Below are 21,799 nucleotides of genomic sequence, written 5' to 3' on the forward strand. Positions count from 1 at the left end.
ACTAACTAACTCAGAACACGTGAAGAGCTGAGACCTCTCTCATCACATGGCTGAGAGGGTCTGCACCTCTAAACAAGTACTATGAAAATAACTAACATTAAATGACACTTTGTGTAGCGTTTATGGATGTCAACAAGTCCTTAAATTACACAGAGGAATGGACATTTTGGAAGATCAAGCCATTTTGTAAAGCCTCAAAACAGCTACTGAATGGACCCTGTGGTGAGATAGATTTTTGACAGGAGCTGTTTCCAAGGTCAAACATGAATTTCCATTCATACCTTTTTTATATCTCAAATTGATCTGTGGAAGTGGTTTTGTAGTTTTTGACTATTGGACAAACTGGACTCAATGTCACAGGCCCCACTTCCTTCCCATTTGGTTAAAGTCTGCATCTAAATGTGTGGTTCGCTCCCTTCACTTTTGTTATATTTTTGAAGATGCAGGCGCAACCGATTTTCTTCTCTTGGAGAATCAGGTGAATGATGCTCAATGCTTTATAAGGGGTTCAATACAGAGGGACATCTTAAGAGTGTTGACATTACAGGTAAACCCAAACTCAAACATAGTTGCCTGTCTCATCCAATTTGGAGCATTCAAAGAAAAAAAAGTAAGACATAGTCACTATAGCCCTCTTTAAACTCCCAGGAGTTGAAGAATTATAGATGGACTGTCTGACATTCTTATGTTTTATTGTGGCTATAGCCTTTTCATGAAAATAAAAAAGTCTGTTTTTTGTGGTTCACAGCCAGCACAAAAAATATATGGATTTCACTCTTTAAATTGAAGAGTGATTCAACTTCATTTAAACACAATGATACACCAGCTGTTATTTTACCTGCTGCTAAAACACAATAAAGCAGGTAAGCAGTAGATGAAAACTGAAACAAGATACATGTACCCCTAAATGTCTAACAAGTGTCCATATTTCACAGGTTGAAGGGTGACTGTAATAAAGAAATTGCCCTATTGAACTGATAATAATCCCAGCCCACCGTAAATGAGTCTGATCCCTCAGTAAATTGAGCCCTTGGTGAGGTGGAGTGGTGTCAGCACCTAGCCAACTCTCGGATGGCTCTCTAATCCTCGCTTCCCTCTCACCACCACCCTCATCGTCTAATCAGTCTTGAACACACACATAACGCTCACACCCATTTGACACACACACACACACACACACACACACACACACACACACACACACACATGCACCCCAAGTACTCACCCTTCCTCACACTCGGGCTCAGCCATCTCTTCAGTGTGATGTCACTGCTAATCCACGCTTGGTTATCCGCTGGGCTGCAGTACTGCCAGAGGGATATGGGGAGGAGATGGAGTGAGTTTTTGGGAGGTGGTGGTGGATTGGAGTGGGGAAGGGGGGTTGGGGGTGTAATAAGGCACGTCATAAAGTTTTCTCTCTAAAACCATGCACTTCCATTACCCCCCCACCACAGAGAAAACCAAAGTCTCACACCGAGCCATACTGAGCAGCGTATGCACAAATGCTAAATGGAACACGTATTTCAGTTCTGATTGGAGAGATAAAACACAGCTGCGAGTACATTCACAGAGGCCTGTAGCTCCCATTCGAGGCACAGAGGAATCATTAGAGAGTCTGCTGGATTAAGCACCCCCCCTCTACCATATGCATCCATAAAATGCAAGGCCTTTTTATTGACAGCTTGTCCAAAAAGAGGAATTACCCACATGGTTGTGGCCCTCGTTCCATATGGCACCAGGCTATTAACAAACATTAGTTGACTGTAATAGCAGTGGTATTAAATTCATTATCTTTTTTATGTGGGATGTGTGATTTTCTGTATGTGTGTGTGTGCGTGTGAGAGTGGGGCTAGAGTGCATGTACACACACCCAATGTGTGCCAGTGTGTGTGATTAGAGACTTCTAATGTTCCAGCTCTGGGGATTTGTAGCATGAGATAAGAAAGGGCATTATTGCTGAATTGTGACGGTCCAACAGAGCAAAACTGTTGTTTGAAAATGTGCAAATGTTTCCTTTGCTGAAGCGTTTATACAATCTACATATTGTCTCACACAAAGCTGCATCTGATTTTGTTACGCGTGCCTCACAAATGCACACAGGGTAGCCATGCATGAGCTAGTATGAGACCAGTGAGTGAAATTCAATCTATTTGATTTTGTATTTTCCTCACTTACCACATATCTGTTTTAATCTTACCTTAAGCATCCTTGAAATTAGTTGTAATCCAGTTAAGCCTTTTTGAATCTGCTTCACAGCCACATTACACCCAATTCATTGCCCCATAAACATTCACACTGCTAAACAGTAGCTCACTGAGATTGTCCACAAGCCAAAATTCACATTCTATAGATGTTAAAAGATCAAACGCTGTGGTATTTGTGCATGTGTGACACAGGCCCAGACTTTCCGTAGGTTAAAAGGGTTTAACATTAAGCAATTTAGCAACAGATCACACATTTGAGGCACAATCTGAAATGACGTACACTGTCTGTGTCAAATGTGTCACTGTCTCCTGTTACTGCGAAACCTGTGGAGCAATATTCTGGGCAGACACTGTCAAGTGAAAGCTGCCAGACACATGACAAGTGTTTGTGTTAATATTCCACACCTTGGATCAAATGCTGGGCTGGCGAAAATCAACAAAACAAGTAAATTTCCCAGTATTTTCTTCAGTGGATAAGTCTTCAGAGAGATTAATTGTCCTCTGTGATCCTGTTCTCATTACAAGAAGCAGGGGACTCAAACACACGTAATAACAGGGCAGACTGCTGTTCCTTTGTAACATGTGGCTAGCTAAATGATCCTAAATAAGATAGATGACAAGGATAAAGAAAATCATAATCGGCATTTTGCACAATGGAACATAATAGTCTGAAGAGAACAAGGGACAACATACAGAGCTCCTGTTTCCAGCGCCTGGAGCAGCACACCTAGTCGAGAGCAATTAAAATGAGAGGATTCAATTTTGTCAAACACCAGGAACCTCAGATAAATCATGTATCTAATTTTCCAGCGGAGGACGTTGCCTCACGCCGGTGCTATCATGTTTGTTATGGTATTTTAGAGAAACAGCTGGCTACTGACAGAGTGGGTAAAACAACCCCCTACCCCAAATGATGCTAATCCTAATCATTTCAGGACCCAGGGGTGAGAGAGGGATGGGTGAGAGTGTGAATAAAAGACGGCCTCAGACTGGTGCTGGTGGAGAATTTAGAGAGGAGCAGGAGGGGGAGTAAGACAGCACGTCTCTGCATGGTTTCCATGTGGGAGAAATCCACTTACTTGAACTGATAAAGATTTAATTAACAGAAGACCCTGCAATTACTCCATAATTAAAGTAATTTGTCCCCTTGTTTGGATGAGGAGGCAAGGCGCCACATGCCTCTGTGAGAGCACGATGAGAGGGAGAGGGCATCAGAGGCTCAAAGAGGTACACTCTTAATGTTTGAATGTAATGCTTGCTTTTCCAAAACCTATTTTCACTTCGCATGTTCTAATACAATATTCGTACCAGCTTCTCTTCCGCCTGTGTTTATTTGCTTTTTATTTGACAACTCATTTGTTATTCATTGAGAAAGTAATAAGCTGAGTGCAAAGTATCATCAAGAGCCACATGCAATAGTAAATAGGTCTGATATAATCATAATCCTCTTCAAACTGCACCGCATACAGCTTGAATTGTGTAATAGAAGGGCTACAAAGCTCGCTGAAAGCTAGAAATAAGAAAGTGGTGCTTTTGTTTGACAAGATCAAATTGCACGAATCCAAAGTGAGAGTCCTGTGTGAGGTGTTTGACCTTGGGCTTGGTGCAAGGTGGATCTAATTTACAGCAAAGTATCAGTGCACTATTGATGGGGAAAAACACGCTCCGTAACAACTAGTGACTAACCACACAAGACAGAAATAGTGAGGAATTAACAACATCGTCCAATATGTGCCACCGTGCAATGGCAGTCCAATTAGCCTGGAGATAAAAGAAAAATGACTGCCAAGTTTACTATATTAAAAACCATGGAGAAAAAATGTGTCTTATGTTTGCTTCTGAGGTTAATTTACGCGATGGGGAAGAGCACTATCTATTATTTACAGATGATGATCTGCATATAATTTGCTTCAGTTTCATGCTGGGTAATTGAGGTAAATATCACAGCCACAACTTGCCAGCTAAGGAGTCCTGCTGATAAGTTGGCGCACAGCCCGCAGCCACCTGTGGCATTTCACATGTTCCATCCCGGGGCAAAGAAACATGTAGAAGCGAGGCGTTTAATGTATCTTCTGCAGAAACAATCAAACATGTGCTCAAATGTGCCAAGTATGGCTTGATACCCTTTTTAAAATAATTTTCCTGTCAAGATGTTTTGTTATTTTATAAATGCCTTACAGATTTTATGATTAACATTAAAAAATAACAACATAAAAAACTGCAGTATTAGAATATCTGCAAGGGCCAAGACAGTAATGATATCTTGAATATTTGCATATTAAGCTGCATTATGGGAAACGTAGGATTGGGCTAGACACATTCTAAAGTTATGGCTTTTCTGCTTTTTACTTCTTTTTTTTCTGTCTTTTGTGAATTCCCCAACTTTATGGAAGAGCAATTTCTTAAATGCGGGAGTCCCCCTTTAATATAAAAAGTTGATGATCTATATTAATTGACATACCATCACTTCCCCCTAATTTCATAAGCAGATTGACAGACTTAATAATGTGTATATGTGTTACTTAGCCAAAGTCAATTTGTAATACAATTCTAGGAAAGCTGAGAAATATCATTGTGTAAAATTGAGTTGTGTGGCTGTGAAAAGTGTCAGGAGTTAATTAGTTTTAAAAAGGTGATGCTAGAAGTCCTGAGGTTTGTGTCAATCTATTCCAGTCGCAGCGTGAGTACAACACATGAACCTTACTGTCTCATGCAGGAAGCTGGTCCAAGAAAGAAATGGTATCATTCCTCTTTATTCGCATAACCCTGCCCTGCTTAAGGCAGGGGAGCCACCGAACGATCTCAAAATGAATATGCTGTCACCTTCAGTGTCTCTTCTGTCATTCAGAAAAACAGGCAAGTGTGCAGACATCTGAACCCATCTCACATCTACTGCAGGAATGTTAATTAGGAAGCATGGCATCCCACAGCTCCATGCCTCTCCAAACGCCTAACTGACATGTTATGTATTTAAATCCCTTTCATGTGCCCTTATTATAGAGGAGATGAAGTCACATGCGAATTATGGAAAATGTCATCATCATACAATATTTTTGCATGCACATAAAAATAAAAGCTCAAAAAAATGCCTGTGCCCCCTGTGCATATTTGTCAGACATGTCTTGCGTGTGATGCCAGGATTTAAATCCGGAATAAATCTAAGAGCTGTATAATTAATTTAAGAAAAACATATAAAAACAAAAGCACATGGAATGTTAAAGATTAATCATTAAATGTCCTACTATAAATATACAGTCTACATATCTCCTGTGGTAGCGTAATTGCACACAGAGGATTTTCAGGGCATGCAAATTTAGTTCAATACAATTCCTCTTGTTTCAAATGTATTTATACTGAGTCTTTTTCATAATAAACATCAAACTCCCATTCCTTTGCTCTGTGTTATTGGCTTTTTAATGCGACAGGCTCAGTGGTGTGGTGGGCTTCGTGCCAACCTCTTTATTATTGAGGAAATAGTGCCCTCTTCTGGCTTCAGAGGAAGACTACACTCCGCTCCAAACCCCAGGGAATGTTGCTCATGCAGTGATTTTCTGTGGGAAATATTAAGATGATGCTGATAAGAGATACATGACATGTGAATAATATAGACTTGGAAATGTGTTCCCTATCTCACAAACGCTTTGTTTGATAGAGATATCAAAATCCAGGGACTTTTTGGCAGCCAAGATAGCAGGGAAATAAATGCTCATAGTAAGGAGTGATGAAACACATGTGTAACTGTGATTAAACATTGCTGCCATTTTGTACGTACACAGCAAAGACCAAAGACATCAAAGGCAATAAATAGCATCAACTGTACTACCTTTTAAAACCACTAAATCAATATCACAACCACATGAAAAAATTAAAGAAGGGCTAAAATCAGAGACGACCAACTCACTTTAAGCTCTTTTTAAAAAATATTTTATTCTTTGCAAAGGAGGCATTGGGAGCATCAGTGCGTTCTATGGCTTGTGTACAGAGTTCCTGTATGAGACAGAATCATAGAACAAGCCCTTGGGTGAACTGAGGGCCCCACCCATGTTTACCGAGGAGGAATGTTTGAGGCAGCTACTCTGCAGCTGTTACAGAACACGGTCTTAAGCAATGGGCACAGTGTTAGAGCTGAAAGTGTTGGAGAGGAATGCAACTGTACAATATGTGGCTTAGTACTTGACCCTGCTCGGCAGTTACATAAAATCTAAATTCACAAATGTGGTATGCAAGAAGCGTAATGCTGCTGATGTTTTTAAGAATGCTAGGTATGTTTCTCTTAGTAAGTGAGCCCTTAATCGGACTGGATTCATATTACATCCAAAACACATTTGAATGCTATAATAAAAGTGTTACGATCAACTCATAGATTTAATGCTCAATATTGTATTTGTTAAACTAGAGTTAGACTTAATGCATTCAGCTACACTCTACATATAGGCAGTCTGGTAAGCTAACATAGCAGAATAATGCAGATTTGTCCCAGATTCTTTACTTTCAATTCACCGGCTACTTTTTTGATCCACACACAATAGAACTCATCAATGTTGGCATGGTGTGCGATAATATCATTATTCTGCTGGTTTGCGAGCAGCTGAACAGCCTCCACTGTAATCCAGAGCTGTCAACACTCCACGATAGCAGCAGTTTGGGTTTAGGACTGTTTACAGAAACACTTTGGATCTGAGAAGAGTGGTCGTTACATCTTGCGTTTGGAGACAAAAAAACATCTCCTTATATTTGGTATAATCTCTGAATGCTGCTGAGACTGTGCCCAGGTTTGACAGCGTACAAATCATTGGATCAGACCCAGCGTGGGATAAAGCTAACAACAGTGCAGATTGAATACAGTACATGTGTGTGGGGCATGGACACGGCTAGCCAACAAGCTAGGTGGATGCATGTGGTAGTTTGTTGTCAAATAGGCCTTAGCTATACCTTTAAAAGCACAGCCATAAAGAAAGCAAGTTGTATTATTGAAGCACCACCAGTGAGGAGAGGCAATGTATCTCACTACATTCATTATCAAACCCTTCAAGGTGGGTTTGACTCCTGTTTTCTCTCTGGTGGTGTTTTGGGGGGTGGGCGAGATCATAAAAAGGGGATTGGGGTGAAATGATGCAGGGCACCCACACATACAGTCACACACGCAGGCACACGCACACACACACACACACACACACACACCATTTATGCAGGAGAAAAATATATTAACATTTGCATTACAAAACAGTACAAGGGCCTCAGTGTAGTAAAATAGCTCTTCTGTCATAAAAAGAATCCATGTGGGCTGTCTCTTCCCTATGTATGCAAAAAACTATCTCTCCCTTTGCCTTCAACAAAATATCTCTTCTCCTTTATGAAAAATATTCCCACGGTTTGATGGGATTTGAGGCACTGGATTATATCTCTGTACACAAAAAGTATTTCCCCCCGCCTCCTCAAAGTTCAGCAGATGGAAGCCAAGAGAGCTACGAGATGGAGATGCCGCTAAGGGGTCAGGGCCGGCAGGGCGAAGGGGAGCGCTGAACCAGATCGCCATTATACTCAAAGATTCTCTCAGCTTTTCTCCCAGCCAACAGTCCAGCTGTCTGGCTCTCTAATAACTCAGACCCACAAGGAATTGAACTAGAATATGTTATCAGTGTCCGTCTGCTGTTCCTTCTACCTTATTTAAAGGCCATCCGATGGAAACCAGCAGTGATAATAGTGTAAAACAATCGTCTTTAAAGCAGTCTCAGGTGAAATCGTATTCAGTCCTGGAGGAGCCACGCGTGGTCCACGTCCCTGTATGTCACAGTGGCCCTGAACAATCTGTAACGGCTCTCTGTTGTAAAGAATCCACAGTATATGACCAGAAGACTTACTACTTTCCGCAGCTGGCTTACATGAACCAAAGAAAGCACAAAATCATTTCAACAGTTTCACAGCATGTTGGCATTCCTGTCTAATCTTCTCTACCGGAGCAGGACCCTCGGGCTCAGTCCACCGGGCCCTGGAAGATTAGCTTGGCGAAGCCCTTAGTGAGGCCGAGCTGGGTGGCACAGAAGGGGCAGGCGGCGTGGAAGGCGTGGGTGCCGTGGGGCAGCGGGATCTCCGCCCAGTATTTCACTGATTTCTCAGAACACACGTGTCCGCATGGCACGAAGGCGTGGGTGGGGGCCCCTGTGTCCACGTAGAAGGCCGGCTCGCAGCCCAGCCACAGCGGCACGTAGGGCCCGACCATCCGGCACATGGGACACTCTCGCTGAGCGTTGGCATCCTGTTCCGAGCGGTGGCCCCAGTTGTGGTAGCCGTGCACGTGGCCGCAAGATAAGTAGACCCAGGGCTGCTTCTCCTCCAGAGAGGAGAGGGCGCGGCTGCGTTGCATGCTGGGGAAGGCGAGGGTGTTCAGACCCACGGGGCACTGGGGGCGCCCCGCGTTGATCTCCTGCCTGAGGGCCTCCAGGTGCTTTTGGGTGGGAGTGTGAAAGAGGCCTTCTGCAGTACGCCACAGCAGAGTGGCTCCGCAGAGATCCACCAGGGAGCCGTCCTGCAGGATGTTGCTCTCATGCTCCACCTGCAGAGGGGGACGAAGCAGACGTTCAGTTTCACTAAGCAGCGATACCATCAGTCATTTTCTATTTAAAAACATGTGCTTGATTAAGGTCACAGTGGCCCTTCTGCTGTATGTATGCAGCTACTGACCAGTTTGCCTGGAGTCTGTGCCGAGCGGGTCTCTCTCAGCGTATAGACGTCCCCACAAACAGAGATCTCTCTCCACACGCCAGGCTTGGACTCCTCTGTGAAACCACCCTTGGGGTGCATTACAAGCACGCCATTGGTTGTCAGTCCGTCCATGTGACCATCGGGGTTCTTCCATTTTGCAGCTTTTTCCTGTAGAAGAGACAGAGTACACATGCAAAGTGATTGTTACACAACACTGCCAAATGTGTTTAATACTTCATGTCTATGAGTAGTACTGAGTAGTACTTACCCCAAGGAAGATGTTTTTGGAAGAATCAAAACCAGCAGCGTAAATGCGGGCGGTGAAAGGTGGGACGCGCTCGCAGACCACTCTGCAGGCAAAGCGTGAGATGGTGCTCTGAGTGATGGGGGTCTCCTCTCCCTCCTGGCCGCCTGCTACTGTGTCAGTCACCACGAAGTCTATGGGGCTCTCAGTGGATCGCCCAATCTACGCAGAAACACATAATTCATTCAATATCATGCTTTGGATTTCTTGTAACTATAGTGGCATGATGAAAAGGGGTTTCCTTTTCCTTGAACTGTTTTGACTTCCTGGCAAGTCATTTGTCATGTTGTGGCAGTTTGATGCTGCACGGGATCACATTGCTGTGTTTGGGAAACCAAATGTGGTCGTGTCTCAGAATTTTAACCAAAGTTTTACATAGCAGCATATTTTTGATATATCAGTAGATCTGTGGAAAAATTCCAAGCTTCTTTTATTTTTTATTCAGGCCTATTTTTAAGCAGACCAAAGAGGTCAACACTTAACATTCTCCAGAAACTTCCCAAGCTAGACAGAGGAGCACTTCAAGCTTTCATTTCCTCTTGGTTTTTTTTCATCTTAAAAATGATCCTGAAGTCCTGTTTTTTAAATGAATTTCCCCTTTTCTGAAGTGTTTATAATTATTCAGTGTTGCTCATAGAAACATGGACACAGTATAGGGCTGATGTGAAGCACGTGTCTGCAGTGCTGACTTCCCTCTGGTCATCTTTTCCTTGCTGTTGACATTACACAATCAGGACACTGAACTCACTGGTGGAGTGTGATGGGAAAAACCACCAAATGTGCACAGATTTTAAAAGGCTTAGCTGCAAATGCTCTTATTTAATTAGACTTTAGACTCCTGATTACAACATACTGTAACTATTTTCATAAATCATTGTGGAGATAATTCTAAAGAAGAAATGTATCTCAGCTTCTCAAATCAATGTAAAGCTTTTATTTGTTATAATTCGTATTACATTTTGATGTTTGAGTTTGTAATGTGAAAATAAAACAAAGCTAGTCATATAAGAAAAGCAATCTGAATACTTCCCCTTTGGCTCTGGGAAATAATCTAATCGCTCAATAATGAAAGTAATCCTTAGTTCCAGCCCTAAAGCAAAAGGACAGGTTTTTAAAAATACAATCCAAACAGTTAACAGTATTATATGAGGGGTGTGTACCTGAAACATGTCGGTGTCTTTGTCGTGGCAGTACTCCACCACTACCGTGTGGTTCCTGGACAGCGTGTAGGAGATGCTGTGTTGGCCTTTACAGTTCACAGCCTGCAATATAACAAGGAATTTATTACATGCTACTCATTGGGATACCATATTAAAAAACACGACAAATGCATATCTCAACAATTGAATAAGAAGCCAAACAACATATTTATGTCATTATTTATTTATTTTGTTTTGTTTTAGTGAACCCTTTGATGTCTTGGTTTGTGGCTTTAACACCGGATATGAGAGTGCCAAAGGAGAGGCACTGCCATATGCCTTCTGCAATCACTGCTGAGGTTCAATTACAGAGCAGGCAAACAAACCCCACTATTAAAATGCACTCAATTGATGAGTCACACCCTAAGTCTTAGAACAACTATAGATTTATTTCCTTTTAACAACAACAACAAAAGTGTCTTAGCTTTTTAATTAAAATTGAGATTTCTCACAGATGACATTTAAGCAAGAATACTTCCTCATTATATGACATGCTGTGTGCCAGGAATTTCTGGTAGAGAAAAAGGGAAGAGCGTGTAAAGTCACACTCCCATGACAGTGACCATAAAGCGCCCACTGGCCTCAGTTCACACAAGCCTGGCTACCAGCTGAGCTGCCTCAGTCCGAGCAGTGAGGCATACGATACGATATACTTTATTGTCCCAGTAAGGACATTTGTTCTGGACTCCGGCCTGCAGTTCCGCATACATGTACATATACAAACATAGTAGACATTAAAATACATACACATATCATCAGTCATACACCGTTTGAACAAACTCAATACACAGACGCACATACTAAAGGCCAACATTTAAAAAGAACATTTCATTACATTTGACTACATTTCATTTCATGTGAATGTTAAGAAGCTTAATGGACATAGGTAGGAATGATGAGTGCTTATAGCGGTTCAGCCTGCTCTTGGGAACCCTAAATCTTCTACCAGAAGGTAGTAGCTGGAATTCTGGGTGGAGTATGTGGGTGGAATCAGACACAATTTTGTTTGCCTGTCTGATAATGGACTGCTCGTATATGTTTTGGAGAGATGGGTGTTTTTTAACCCCCATCATTTTCACAGCAGTCTGTACCAGGCGAGCGATCTGTGACTTTGACTGCACTGTCAAGTTACCATACCAGGCAGTGATACCATACCTCATGATGCTCTCCAACACTGCGTGATAGAACAGTAACATGAACTTCTGGTCGACTCCGAAAGCCCGGAGTCGACGCAGAAAGTACAACCGCTGTTGAAGTCTAGAGCACAAACCTTGAACATGCGCCTTCCAGCTGAGTGTATTATCTAGATTCTAGATGGACACCAAGGTACTTATAGGAGCTGACCTGAGTTATGGGTTCATTGTGATGGATAACCACCGGCCTAAGGTCCCCCACTGCCTTTGGGTCCCACACCATCTCCTCAGTCTTCTTCAAGTTCAGCACAAGATGATTAAAATCACACCACTGCACAAATCTCTCTATTTCAGAGTGATAAGCCGGTGAACTGCTGCCTTTGTGCATTAAGCCAAGGATGGCTGTATCATCTGAGAATTCGATGATATAGTTCTCCGGGTGGATTCTCGTACAGTCGTTTGTGCACAGTGTGAAGAGGACCGGGGAGCTCACACAACCCTGGGGGGCTCCTGTACTGATGCTCCGGGGCTCTGAGAGGGCATTGTTGACCCTGACGTGCTGAGTGCGATTGGTTAAAAACGAGAAATACCATTTCAAGATAAAAGGATTCATACTGAATCCGTTTTTGAAGCAAGATGTGAGGCTGCAGTGTGTTAAAAGCCGAGCTAAAATCCACAAACAGTAGGCAGAGGCAGGGTGGGTTAAAGTCAGACCCCTCTCCCATCGACACTTCACCACATGCCACTATCATCGCGCTCTAATCTGCGAATACCATTTCCCAAACAACCCCCGCCTTTGTCACGTGCGACAGGGAGAGAGAAAGTGGGTCACCAGCGCTGCCACACTCTGCTGAAACATCAGAGACAGACGGGGACAAATGTCATCATCACATGCCGTCTCGTCTCCACAGCGCCGCTACAAACAAATGGGGCTCCACCTGTTCCACGGCTAAAAGGAGTTCCTGCACGTTCCAAAACATATATTTTTATAAACACCACGCACCCCCCCCCCCCTAAAGTCACACACACCCTCCCTCAGTTGAAGGAGACATAAACAACCCAGCAACAGGCTATCCGGCCCTAAAAGGATTGCCAAAGTAAACAATCACTACTGCACAAATGCAGTGATTGAGATTAAATGAGCAAGTGTGAAAGCAGGCGCAGGGTTTGTATAGGAGGCTGGCAGTGGCATCATGGGAGCTCCTCATTATCTGTCATGAACACCAGAGTGTGCACAGACACGTGAGATTTCCCTCTCTGAGTAACAGAGCATACTCAGCTCAAACGCATGAGACACACAGAGGGAGCCGTTGGGGGACTGCTGTAGAAAGATTTTTAGAAAAACAGGAGATGGCTTGGATCAATTTACTGCCAACTTAAAAAGAAAGCTCTCCTCGAATTAACCTCACCACCCTGCTTGTCTGGGAAGGGCTATATTTGACCGTGTGTGCAGCTGCGAGTGCAGGGTCAGGGAACAACTTCCTCCTCAGCTCACCCTCCTAATCCCCGGCCTGGTAACAGGGTGGCAGAGAGGAACGGTGGAGGAAGGGGAAGAAGAAGGTCACAGCAGCTCATGTCTCTGAAACAGTGTGTGACTAATTGTGCAAAGGGCACATTTGCTCAGTTGAGCCGTGCAGCTAAAAACAATCCGATCCAAGGAAACATGGTTTTCAGAGCAAACTGTCTGAGGAAAAAACGTGAGAAAGAAATGTCAAGCCACATTTGATCACCCGCTGCAGCACAACAATCAACTCAAAGTCAGTTGAAATGATGAATCCCTGCGAGGAAAAAGCCTCCGTCACAGAAAAATAGCTATCTGGAGTCATGTTCCACAAGGTGAGAGTAACCCGAACCACAGGGCCTTCAGCCAGAGAGCTAAACTCCCAACAATTGTCTACAATATTGGGCTTCAAGATGTGCCGAGGTAAGCAAGTCCTCCGGCTTGTTTAGCACTTTTGCTTGGGAACCAACGGCAGGAATGCAGACGTGTTATACTGGAGGGGGCAGTTTCTGGCAGGCACTGTGGTGCATAGAAAGAGCTATGAGGCCCGCTTAGGAACTACAGTGATTGTACTGGAAATGTCAACATTAAGGTCTGCCAACAATAATGTAAAGGAGTTCACCGCGCGTCCCATAAGCTACTGAAAAGCACTGAGAAAACATTCTGCTGCTCAAACAGAAAGTGTTTTTCAAAATGTTCCTTCAGCTGTGATTCTTCTACCTTCAATCCCAATGTGTCTAAGTACATTGACCCGATTACTCATTCCCCTCTCTGTTAGTTATTCACATGCTTTTACATTTTGTCCTAAAATAAGCAACAAAAGACAAGTGGATAAGTGTTCATTCTGACTGAGAGTCTGTTCAGTACAACCACTTATTCATCCTGTGATCTGTTTGGGTACCTTGCTTGCCTGGGGTGTGTTGAGGATGTGCACGGTGCTCGGCTTAACACCGTTGGCTTTGGTCCTCCTGTATAGCGCAAATCTGCTTTTCCGTCTACCCCGATCTCCATTGGGCAGAGAGCCATTGTACCTGTGTGGGGGGGGGAGGACAGCAAATTAGCAAAACAGTTACAAATGCATATATAAAAAAAGTTGAATCCAATGAGATTTATAGGTTAAATGTCTTGTAGTCATATAACAAGAAACATTCATGTAGCTTTGACATGCATTACATCACTGGCAATCTAATGTACCCTATTAGCAATCTAAGCGTTACCTTGGATAGTGTCTCTTATTACATAATGCACTCTGGTGCTTGTGATTTCGGTGAGCCAGCTCTGTGTAAACTGCAGCTGTTCTTTTGCGCCGTGTCCCAGGCGAGAGCATCTTTTAAAATGCACGTCAGGTCTGGGAACGCACAGTCTGGGTGAATAACTGGCTCTCATGAAAGCATTACGGTCTTTTATATCTGGAATTTAAACACTTATAGAGAACATCAACATTTAAAAACCCCCAGCATCCCTAGAAGTTGTTATTTCTCTTTTCCCTCCTCAATATCAGCCCCTCAGACACCTAGCATGGCAGCTCCTTGTGAATGGAGAAGCCCCTTCCGGTAGGGCCGTCCCTCTCCCCATCCACCAGCTGGTTCCTACAGCTGGGACACCCCATGCTCTACTGCCATCCAACACACACCTTCTGTCACACACCCTAACCACAGTGTGCGAACAGACACTGTACAATGGATATAAAGCTATTATAGGCCTCAAGTTTGCATAGCAGTGCATATCAAGAGGGAGGGAAATTGTACGACTACTAAAGCATCATTCAGATATTTCTCCTTTTTGCAGCAACACAAATTCAACAGTAGCAACAAGAGCTCCTTCCTGCTTCTCCCTACCTCCGTCCAAAGCTTCTCCACCTGTCTCATGTCTCCTCACGGCTGGCCAGGCATGGAAACACATGGTCCCAGTCAGCACAGTGCACAGAGTTGGCTTGCAGGACAAGCCACCCACAGAGAGCTCGAGAGGCCCTGTCTGATACTGTGGACAAACTGAAACTAATACACTGGAATAATAGTGGATAAGTAAATGTATCAGTATTTAAATATGTTTAGATTGTTCGCTTTTGCAAAGACTCTTCAGCGTTTAGCTCGAATGTTGATTATTGTCTAATAGTGGTGTTATTCACTCTTGGACCAAGCTACAGGGGAGAAAGCAGATCAGTTCTTTATGTGTTTTTATGGTCCTATGTGATCCTAAATAAAATCCTTATGGAGCAGAAATGCTGATGCTCTCTCATTGATAAAGTTAGAAGCTAATTTAACAGTGTTCTGACTCTACTCTCATTTCCTTTGAACTGTCCTAGAAAATGTCCCACCTAAATAAAAAGCAGCTAGACTAATATTTGGATCAGAGTTCTACTAAGTGGACTTGAGGGCTATCGGCTGGTTACCTGTGCCTTGGTGTCTCACATATAAACAAAACCAATATATGCATCTTTGCATTTTCTAATGATCAATTCTTACTGCTTTCTAACTCTTTGAGAAGAACAACCCACGGCTTCTTTTATTCACCTTTACTTTGAGGAAATATTCTGTCACTATAGGAACTACCACATTAGTGAAGGACAGGCTTTTCAAAGCTCTTTTTCTTCGGACCTGTGCGAGACAGACAGTGGATTTACCTTCCAATACTTAGGAGAAGGGATTAGAAGACGCTGGCGAATCACCACCTTTCCTCGGGGTTGCACTAAAGGAGCCAACAGCATCTCCTTCCTCTTGTGCTAACATAAAAGGCTAGTGTTCGCAGAATGAGGAGGGGATATGCGGAGTGGTTAAACCCTCATTAGCATGACACAGAGGCAGGGTGGTCTTAAAGGGTCATAGAAGATGGCACCGAGGTTAGATGATGCTGCAAATCAACTACAGGCTAGTAGTGCTCCGGTTAGGTCAAACTGTACAAGTACATCAACGCTACATGGGAGGCAGCCAGATGGCACAGTGAGAGGGAAGAGCATCAGTCAACTGACTCAGATTTAAGCTGCCATGGCCTCAAGTATCCATCTGACTGATATAACCTTGCACCAGACACTGACACCAGACCAGCTCCACCAGCACGCTGACCTTGTTGTGGAGCTGAGGAACGCAAAAGGATAACTAGGGATGCTCAGTATGGCTTTTTTCAGCCGATACCAATACATTTCTGCTTTTCATAGCGGGCCTGGTAATAAGATAACCAATAATTGTATACGTTTATAGCTTTAAAATATGGGCATAAACTGTAGTTCATGCATTAAAAAAAGGCTAGCAAGTAGTGAACAAAGACAGATGACTTTAAACTCGATCACTACGACCTAACCAAATCTAACTGACATCACTATTGTCAAAAACAAAACGAGTACTGGCTCTTGTTTGTTCATTTATTTTTTCAAATAAAGTACATCTAAAAACTTGTAATGCAAATGTATATCTGTGAAAAGTCCACATCGGTGACATGATGTTTAGTCTGACTTAGTCTAGTCAGCGTGCTTGTATTTAATAAAATGTGGCTTGTATTATTAGCTGATAATTTATCTGCAATCATGTTGTTATTGTTCCCTGCAGTCAACATGTTGCAGCGTACCCCAAAATGCTCCCATAGGCTTGTGCACAGTATTGAAGTTTATGTTAAATAACGTTTATTTAACATAATATACATTTCCCATTAACAACAGAATACATGTCCGCCTTAGGATAAGTTTTCTTCTTGGATGAATCTGTGTAGCATCCTCCGAACGATCAGTGCCAGTTTGTACCAAAGATGTCTGCAAGTTGATTTGTGCACTTCCTTTACGGACCGGTTCTTTAGGGGGAAATGTACAAAGTTCAATCAATAGGCCCAGTCTCCCTGCCACAATGGACAGAGGAGGCTGAGGAGAGGCAAGGGCTGGGTCCTAATCAATCCATCCTTTCATTTCCAGGATACCCACGCAGCTACTCCCCCCCCCCCACTGACCAGCACCAAGCCAATCCACCCAGGCAAAGATGGGGGGCAGCCATGCAAGTAATAAGAGCCACCACGGTCATGGCAACAAACCACTGAGAGAACTGCTGCTCAAACACGCTTTGTTCCATGCTGTCAGCTATCTTGTCTACCATCAGTTTTATCAGTGGGATGTGATGTCATGGCAGTGATTATACACCCGTCACATCTGATTCAAATATGTGTCTTTATGTCAGGAGAGAGAACAAAAGTATCAGCTTCAAACGTGCCACATGTTAAGCCCGGGGTAATAAGCAGTCAGCACTTTTGGTCCCTTCTAATAAGCAGTATGTCTGTGAGTGTATGGGTGGAGGGCCAGGGACACAACCACACTCTGCATATATACCCTTTATTTATAAGCATCTCATTTCAAATGCTTCAAGCAAATGCTACACACATGTCATTTCGTTAGCACAAACAGTCAAAGTGCTTATGTTAAATCAGTTACAATACGGGCCAAACTCTAATCACTGATGACACAGCAGGTGTTTTCCATAATCTGTGGCAAGCAACCGTTTGCCCTTGACAGTTTATCAATATAAACATGATTGTTCATGGTGATAAGTATCTGCGGTGTCTCCTGAACAAATCATAAAAAAACAGTAGTAGTTGATATAAACAAAGAAAGAGGCACGCCAGTTTGTACTCAGTGGCAGGATGAGACACGTCTAACTAATGCCACTATAACAGCCTTTCTTTTTTAACATCAACAGACCATTGAGGCATATTGTTTGGTTTTTTATTACCTGCCAACATCATAGTTTCAGTATCTATCGGTGGCAACAGTTTTGAACCCTTGTTCACCCTTGTGGTTTTCTTCAAAGGCTGTTTAAAAACTTACCAAATGTCAAATGACTCTTAAAAAAGGGTCCAAACACAATCTAAGAACTGTGCCTTAATGAAGTAGTCTAAATGGGCACTTAAGTCAGGATCTATCTTGTAAAAAACAAGATCTGAGTAGGCATTTGATGCAAACAAGCACCGTTGACAAAAAGTAATTTAGCTGATGAAGAGTTAAGAATAGATTAATCAGCAACTATTTTGATGATCGTCTTTGATGATAAGTCCTTTATTAGTAAAAATGGGAGTTCTAAATGTTTAGAATTAGTGTTAACAGTATCCATTTTTTCCCATTATAATGACCAGATTGTGATTTAAAAGTGCAGCATGATAAGGTGTTTATCTTCATCCCCCACTTATAGCTGATGTTGGCAGTTGTGCTCCAAAGCCTGGCTACAGGCCCTCTACCTGACCATGTGGACAGCAGACATTACTCAATGTAAGTCATCCACTTTGTTTTGGGGAAAGCAAGGTATGTGCTTTCAAACTATTGAACGACACAATGATCTAAAGGTCAATTGTAGCATCTTGTGAATAATACAACTCAGGGCCTTGTGACCACAGTGGGTGTTTCTTGAAGATGTAAAGTCTTGCGGTCTGAGCTACAGATAGTTTAGAAAATAGGAAGAACCTAGGGGGCTGGGGGAGGGGACCATCACTACTTCCGAATTCCTGAACCACATGAATCCAACTTTAAGGTAGAAGTAGCAGCTCAGAGTAGCTGAGTGTGGGCTTCGTTTCACCTGGGTTTGTAAAGTTGTGCTGAACGCATCTATTTGGTGGACAAAGCCTGGTTAAAATGTACCCAGGCTGTTGTTTATTTTAGAGAATGTAACATCGCCACCGACACGGTTCGGTGGAACCAAAATGTACACATTTCTGATTGCGCACGTGTCTGATTAGCTGAGTAACGTGAGCCCGTAAATATAAACTGGGCTTGGCGTCTTTCCCTGAGTATATTTTGAGAGTTCGCTGTGTAAAGTCAATGTCTGTTTAAAAATAAAAGGAAATGTCTTAAGGTCACACCTTATTTAAAAAAAATCACGTCGCTACGCTCAGTTACCTACGCGAGTGCCCTGTTGTGAAACTTCCTCAAGCCACATAATCGCCTTTACGTTAACGTAGAGGAGTCTTATAAAGTAAAGTAACACAAGAATGTATACAAGAAAAAGCACAACTTACCCCAGGACCACCAGCTCCCCGTATTTCACCGGGTCTTTGGACGGGGCGCAGTGCTCCTCTTGGCTTGACGAAAACATGAGGCTACTGGCTTCACTGTGTTACATTAGCTATACAGTAATAACAGCGGCTCAGAAATCACCGGGAAATACCTTCAAAAAACACGACAGGCTCTCATTTCAGATCATATATCCAGCGGCATATGTCTCTGTGCCCACGCCAATCCACTTTTCTATAAATAAACTGTCTCAAACTTCTTTAGCGTGACATGGCAAAATGTAACTTACTTGGCGGTCGAATCCGCTCTGAAGCCGATACAAAAACAGCGAGCAGCAGGGCCGGGATGTACCATTCGCTTGTTCTTTACTTTGTGTAGGGGGGGCTCCATTACAAATGTTTATTTAGAATTATGTTTTTGACCCTATTTTGGTTTTTAAAGTTATACAATATATATAGAAGACAAAATAGAAGTACTTTGCGTTTAATCTATTGTTCGTTAAATAACGTTATTGATTTTAGAGTAAACCCCCCCCCTACTTTTAACACCTCAAATGGTCTATGGGTCGCACCCTGTGTTATGTAAACAAAGAGTACAATTTGGGAATTCTTAAAGGGATCATACTTTTCCTGAAATGTTTGCAGTTTCCAGTTTACCATATCTTACGAGAAAAAGGGCTAACACACCGTTTGTCATAACCTGCTTTAAATATTGGCAGGATATGACTCACTCCTTTTCAGCACAGAGGTTGCAAGGTTCACACAATTGTATTTGACATTAATGTTTTTTGTTATAGTTACACAGGCCTAAGGGAGCCTGCAGAAGGTGGAGCAGTAATAGAAGGAAACACATGGTAAAAATAACCATCCTGGTACATTTCCTGACAGAGATAACATGCAGGGAGTCAAAGGATTGTAAAATCAGGTTTGCTTATTTTATTGGTGACCACATGGGCCCTTTGAAAAACTGTATTTGATTATGGCTTTATTGCAGTTGGCTAATGCATGAAAGGTTTTTTGAAACCTAATGACATCGCTGTTTGTCTGCATGCCCGGAAGTTTTAATTTCATATTGCCATTTCTCATTCTGATAGTTTAATTGTGTTGCCCGGCTTACCATTCTCATATTTCCTTTTGTCGGTTGCAAGCCCACAGGTATATGCTTATTTCTTTCCGTAAAATCTCATTTCTGTATTCACCAAGCTCCGTGTGAGGAGATGCAAATCAATCTAATAATAACACATAGTAATTTGCATAATTGCTCCTTCTGAGAATAACTCAGACTGTCTAATGTAACCAAAGGTCTACCTTATGCGCGTTTGTCAAAAGACCTCTCAACCTTCCAGTATCTCACATGTCCAGTTGTTCTCACGGCTTTCTCTTCTTCACTTTTGTCTGGCCGTCTCATCAACATTTGACTGCCTCTGTCTTGTTTTCACAAGAACCTTCATGGCTGGAGGCGCCCTCACTGCTTCAGGCCCCTTCGGTGCTCCCATTGCAATTATGGCCTTCTGTTTGAACTGGTGTTCAGTTTCAAAGTGCCATAACACAAAAACAAAAGGTAGTAGGGATTTTCTTGGGTCCACGAAGTTACTTTCATCCCCACCCTTATTTACTTAAACTCTTTAATACTATAAGATGCATTAATGTGTTATCCAATTTGTGAGCAGTACAACACAGATTAATCCGTGGCATTTGTTGGTTCCGTTCATAGCTGCACATACTTGTCCATTAATAGTACAGAGGAGTGGAGTTCAGCTCCTTCAGCAGTTGTGCAAAGGCTCAAGCTGCATTAGGCCTTTAACTGTAGGCCTAGGGGCTGAACTTAAAGCTGTGGGTATAATGAATGTTTACTGCTCTTTTGTGCCACTGTCTCTCTCCGCTTGCTTTCATCCATTTGGCATTGTCTGTGTAAACGAGCACTAGTCTTTTCTGTGTCTGACTGACTCACCCTCCCGTATGCGCGCACAGATTTTTTTTGGGGGGGGGAGATCAAAGGCTCTCTAGCACATACCACACTGATGGAGAGCAGATGCAGGGAGTTTGCTGCTCTGCTGTAGTTGTGCTGCCATAGTGTGAGTGCAAATCTATGTTTAGGAGGAGGAGTTTAACGTTACCAGGCAAGAAGCATGCAAAGCAGAGGCCTACCGCAACAAGCTAAATTGCGCAATTGAGATCAAGTGTGTGCAATGATGACATAGGAAAGATAAAGCCCCTATTAAGTTCCTCACTGCTCTTTGGCAGGCTTCATATGTCAGACCTTCAATGGAAGTCATGGGGCTATTAGTAAGTACCTGACAAAGTGTAACCTCGGGCAAATGTATTGCTCTTTTTCAATACCATTTTTAATCCTTTATTGTCTATGACAGGCTTTTCCAAGAACTGTGAGGCACATTATAAAGGATAAAAGTGACAGAACTGTAGAACATCATCAATTTTTCAGTTTTAGAGATCATCATACAATGAGATGTATTGCAAACAGCTTGTTTATTTCATTCATAGGGATCAAGGTATTTAAACTCATGACGGTAAATAAGTTAGAGGACTGTGTACATATAACAGCAGCCTCCAGCAACACGTTATGAAAGGTACTTGTGTTATCGAATGACAAACATGTTGAAGATACAGTAATTCCTGTCTCTTCGCGAGGTTTCCATGAGGGTGAACGCCAGATCTCCAATCAGCTGACTGCAGCATGACAGACAGTGTGGGAGAATGTGAGGAATGTGCTGATCCCATGTTGCTCGCACCCCTGACCCCTCGCACCCCTGACCGATCTC

At 42.8% G+C, this 21,799-nt stretch overlaps 1 protein-coding gene across 2 annotated transcripts; it reads right to left on the bottom strand.

Annotated features, from left to right (window-relative positions):
• Positions 1 to 6,112: 6,112 nt before the first annotated feature.
• Positions 6,113 to 19,320, bottom strand: peli2 (pellino E3 ubiquitin protein ligase family member 2). Of its 2 annotated transcripts, none has more exons than XM_010774338.1 (6): positions 19,026 to 19,320; positions 13,954 to 14,074; positions 10,371 to 10,472; positions 9,175 to 9,372; positions 8,886 to 9,074; positions 6,113 to 8,757 (listed from the first exon to the last, which is right to left on the bottom strand). In XM_010774338.1, exons 1-6 carry the CDS (start codon positions 19,100 to 19,102, stop codon positions 8,179 to 8,181), a joined length of 1,266 nt encoding a protein of 421 aa, XP_010772640.1. In that variant the 5' UTR covers positions 19,103 to 19,320; the 3' UTR covers positions 6,113 to 8,178. The 2 variants fall into 2 exon arrangements, with proteins under 2 accessions (XP_010772640.1, XP_010772639.1); XM_010774337.1 differs by having other exon boundaries at positions 13,945 to 14,074.
• Between the last annotated feature and the right edge of the window lie 2,479 nt (positions 19,321 to 21,799).

The sequence above is a fragment of the Notothenia coriiceps genome, unplaced genomic scaffold, assembly GCF_000735185.1.
Source record: "Notothenia coriiceps isolate Sejong01 unplaced genomic scaffold, NC01 NC01_scaffold00013886, whole genome shotgun sequence".
Lineage (NCBI taxonomy): Eukaryota > Metazoa > Chordata > Actinopteri > Perciformes > Nototheniidae > Notothenia > Notothenia coriiceps.

What these genes read in the sequence shown, in the direction of transcription:
- peli2 (XM_010774337.1), bottom strand. Translation starts at nt 19,102, where the DNA reads ATGTTTTCGTCAAGCCAAGAGGAGCACTGCGCCCCGTCCAAAGACCCG. An exon ending in GGGGAGCTGGTGGTCCTGGG is followed by an intron (nt 14,075 to 19,025) that starts GTAAGTTGTGCT and finishes CCCCCCACACAG; the next exon opens with GTACAATGGCTCTCTGCCCA. An exon ending in CACAGACTCCAGGCAAACTG is followed by an intron (nt 8,758 to 8,885) that starts GTCAGTAGCTGC and finishes CCCCCTCTGCAG; the next exon opens with GTGGAGCATGAGAGCAACAT.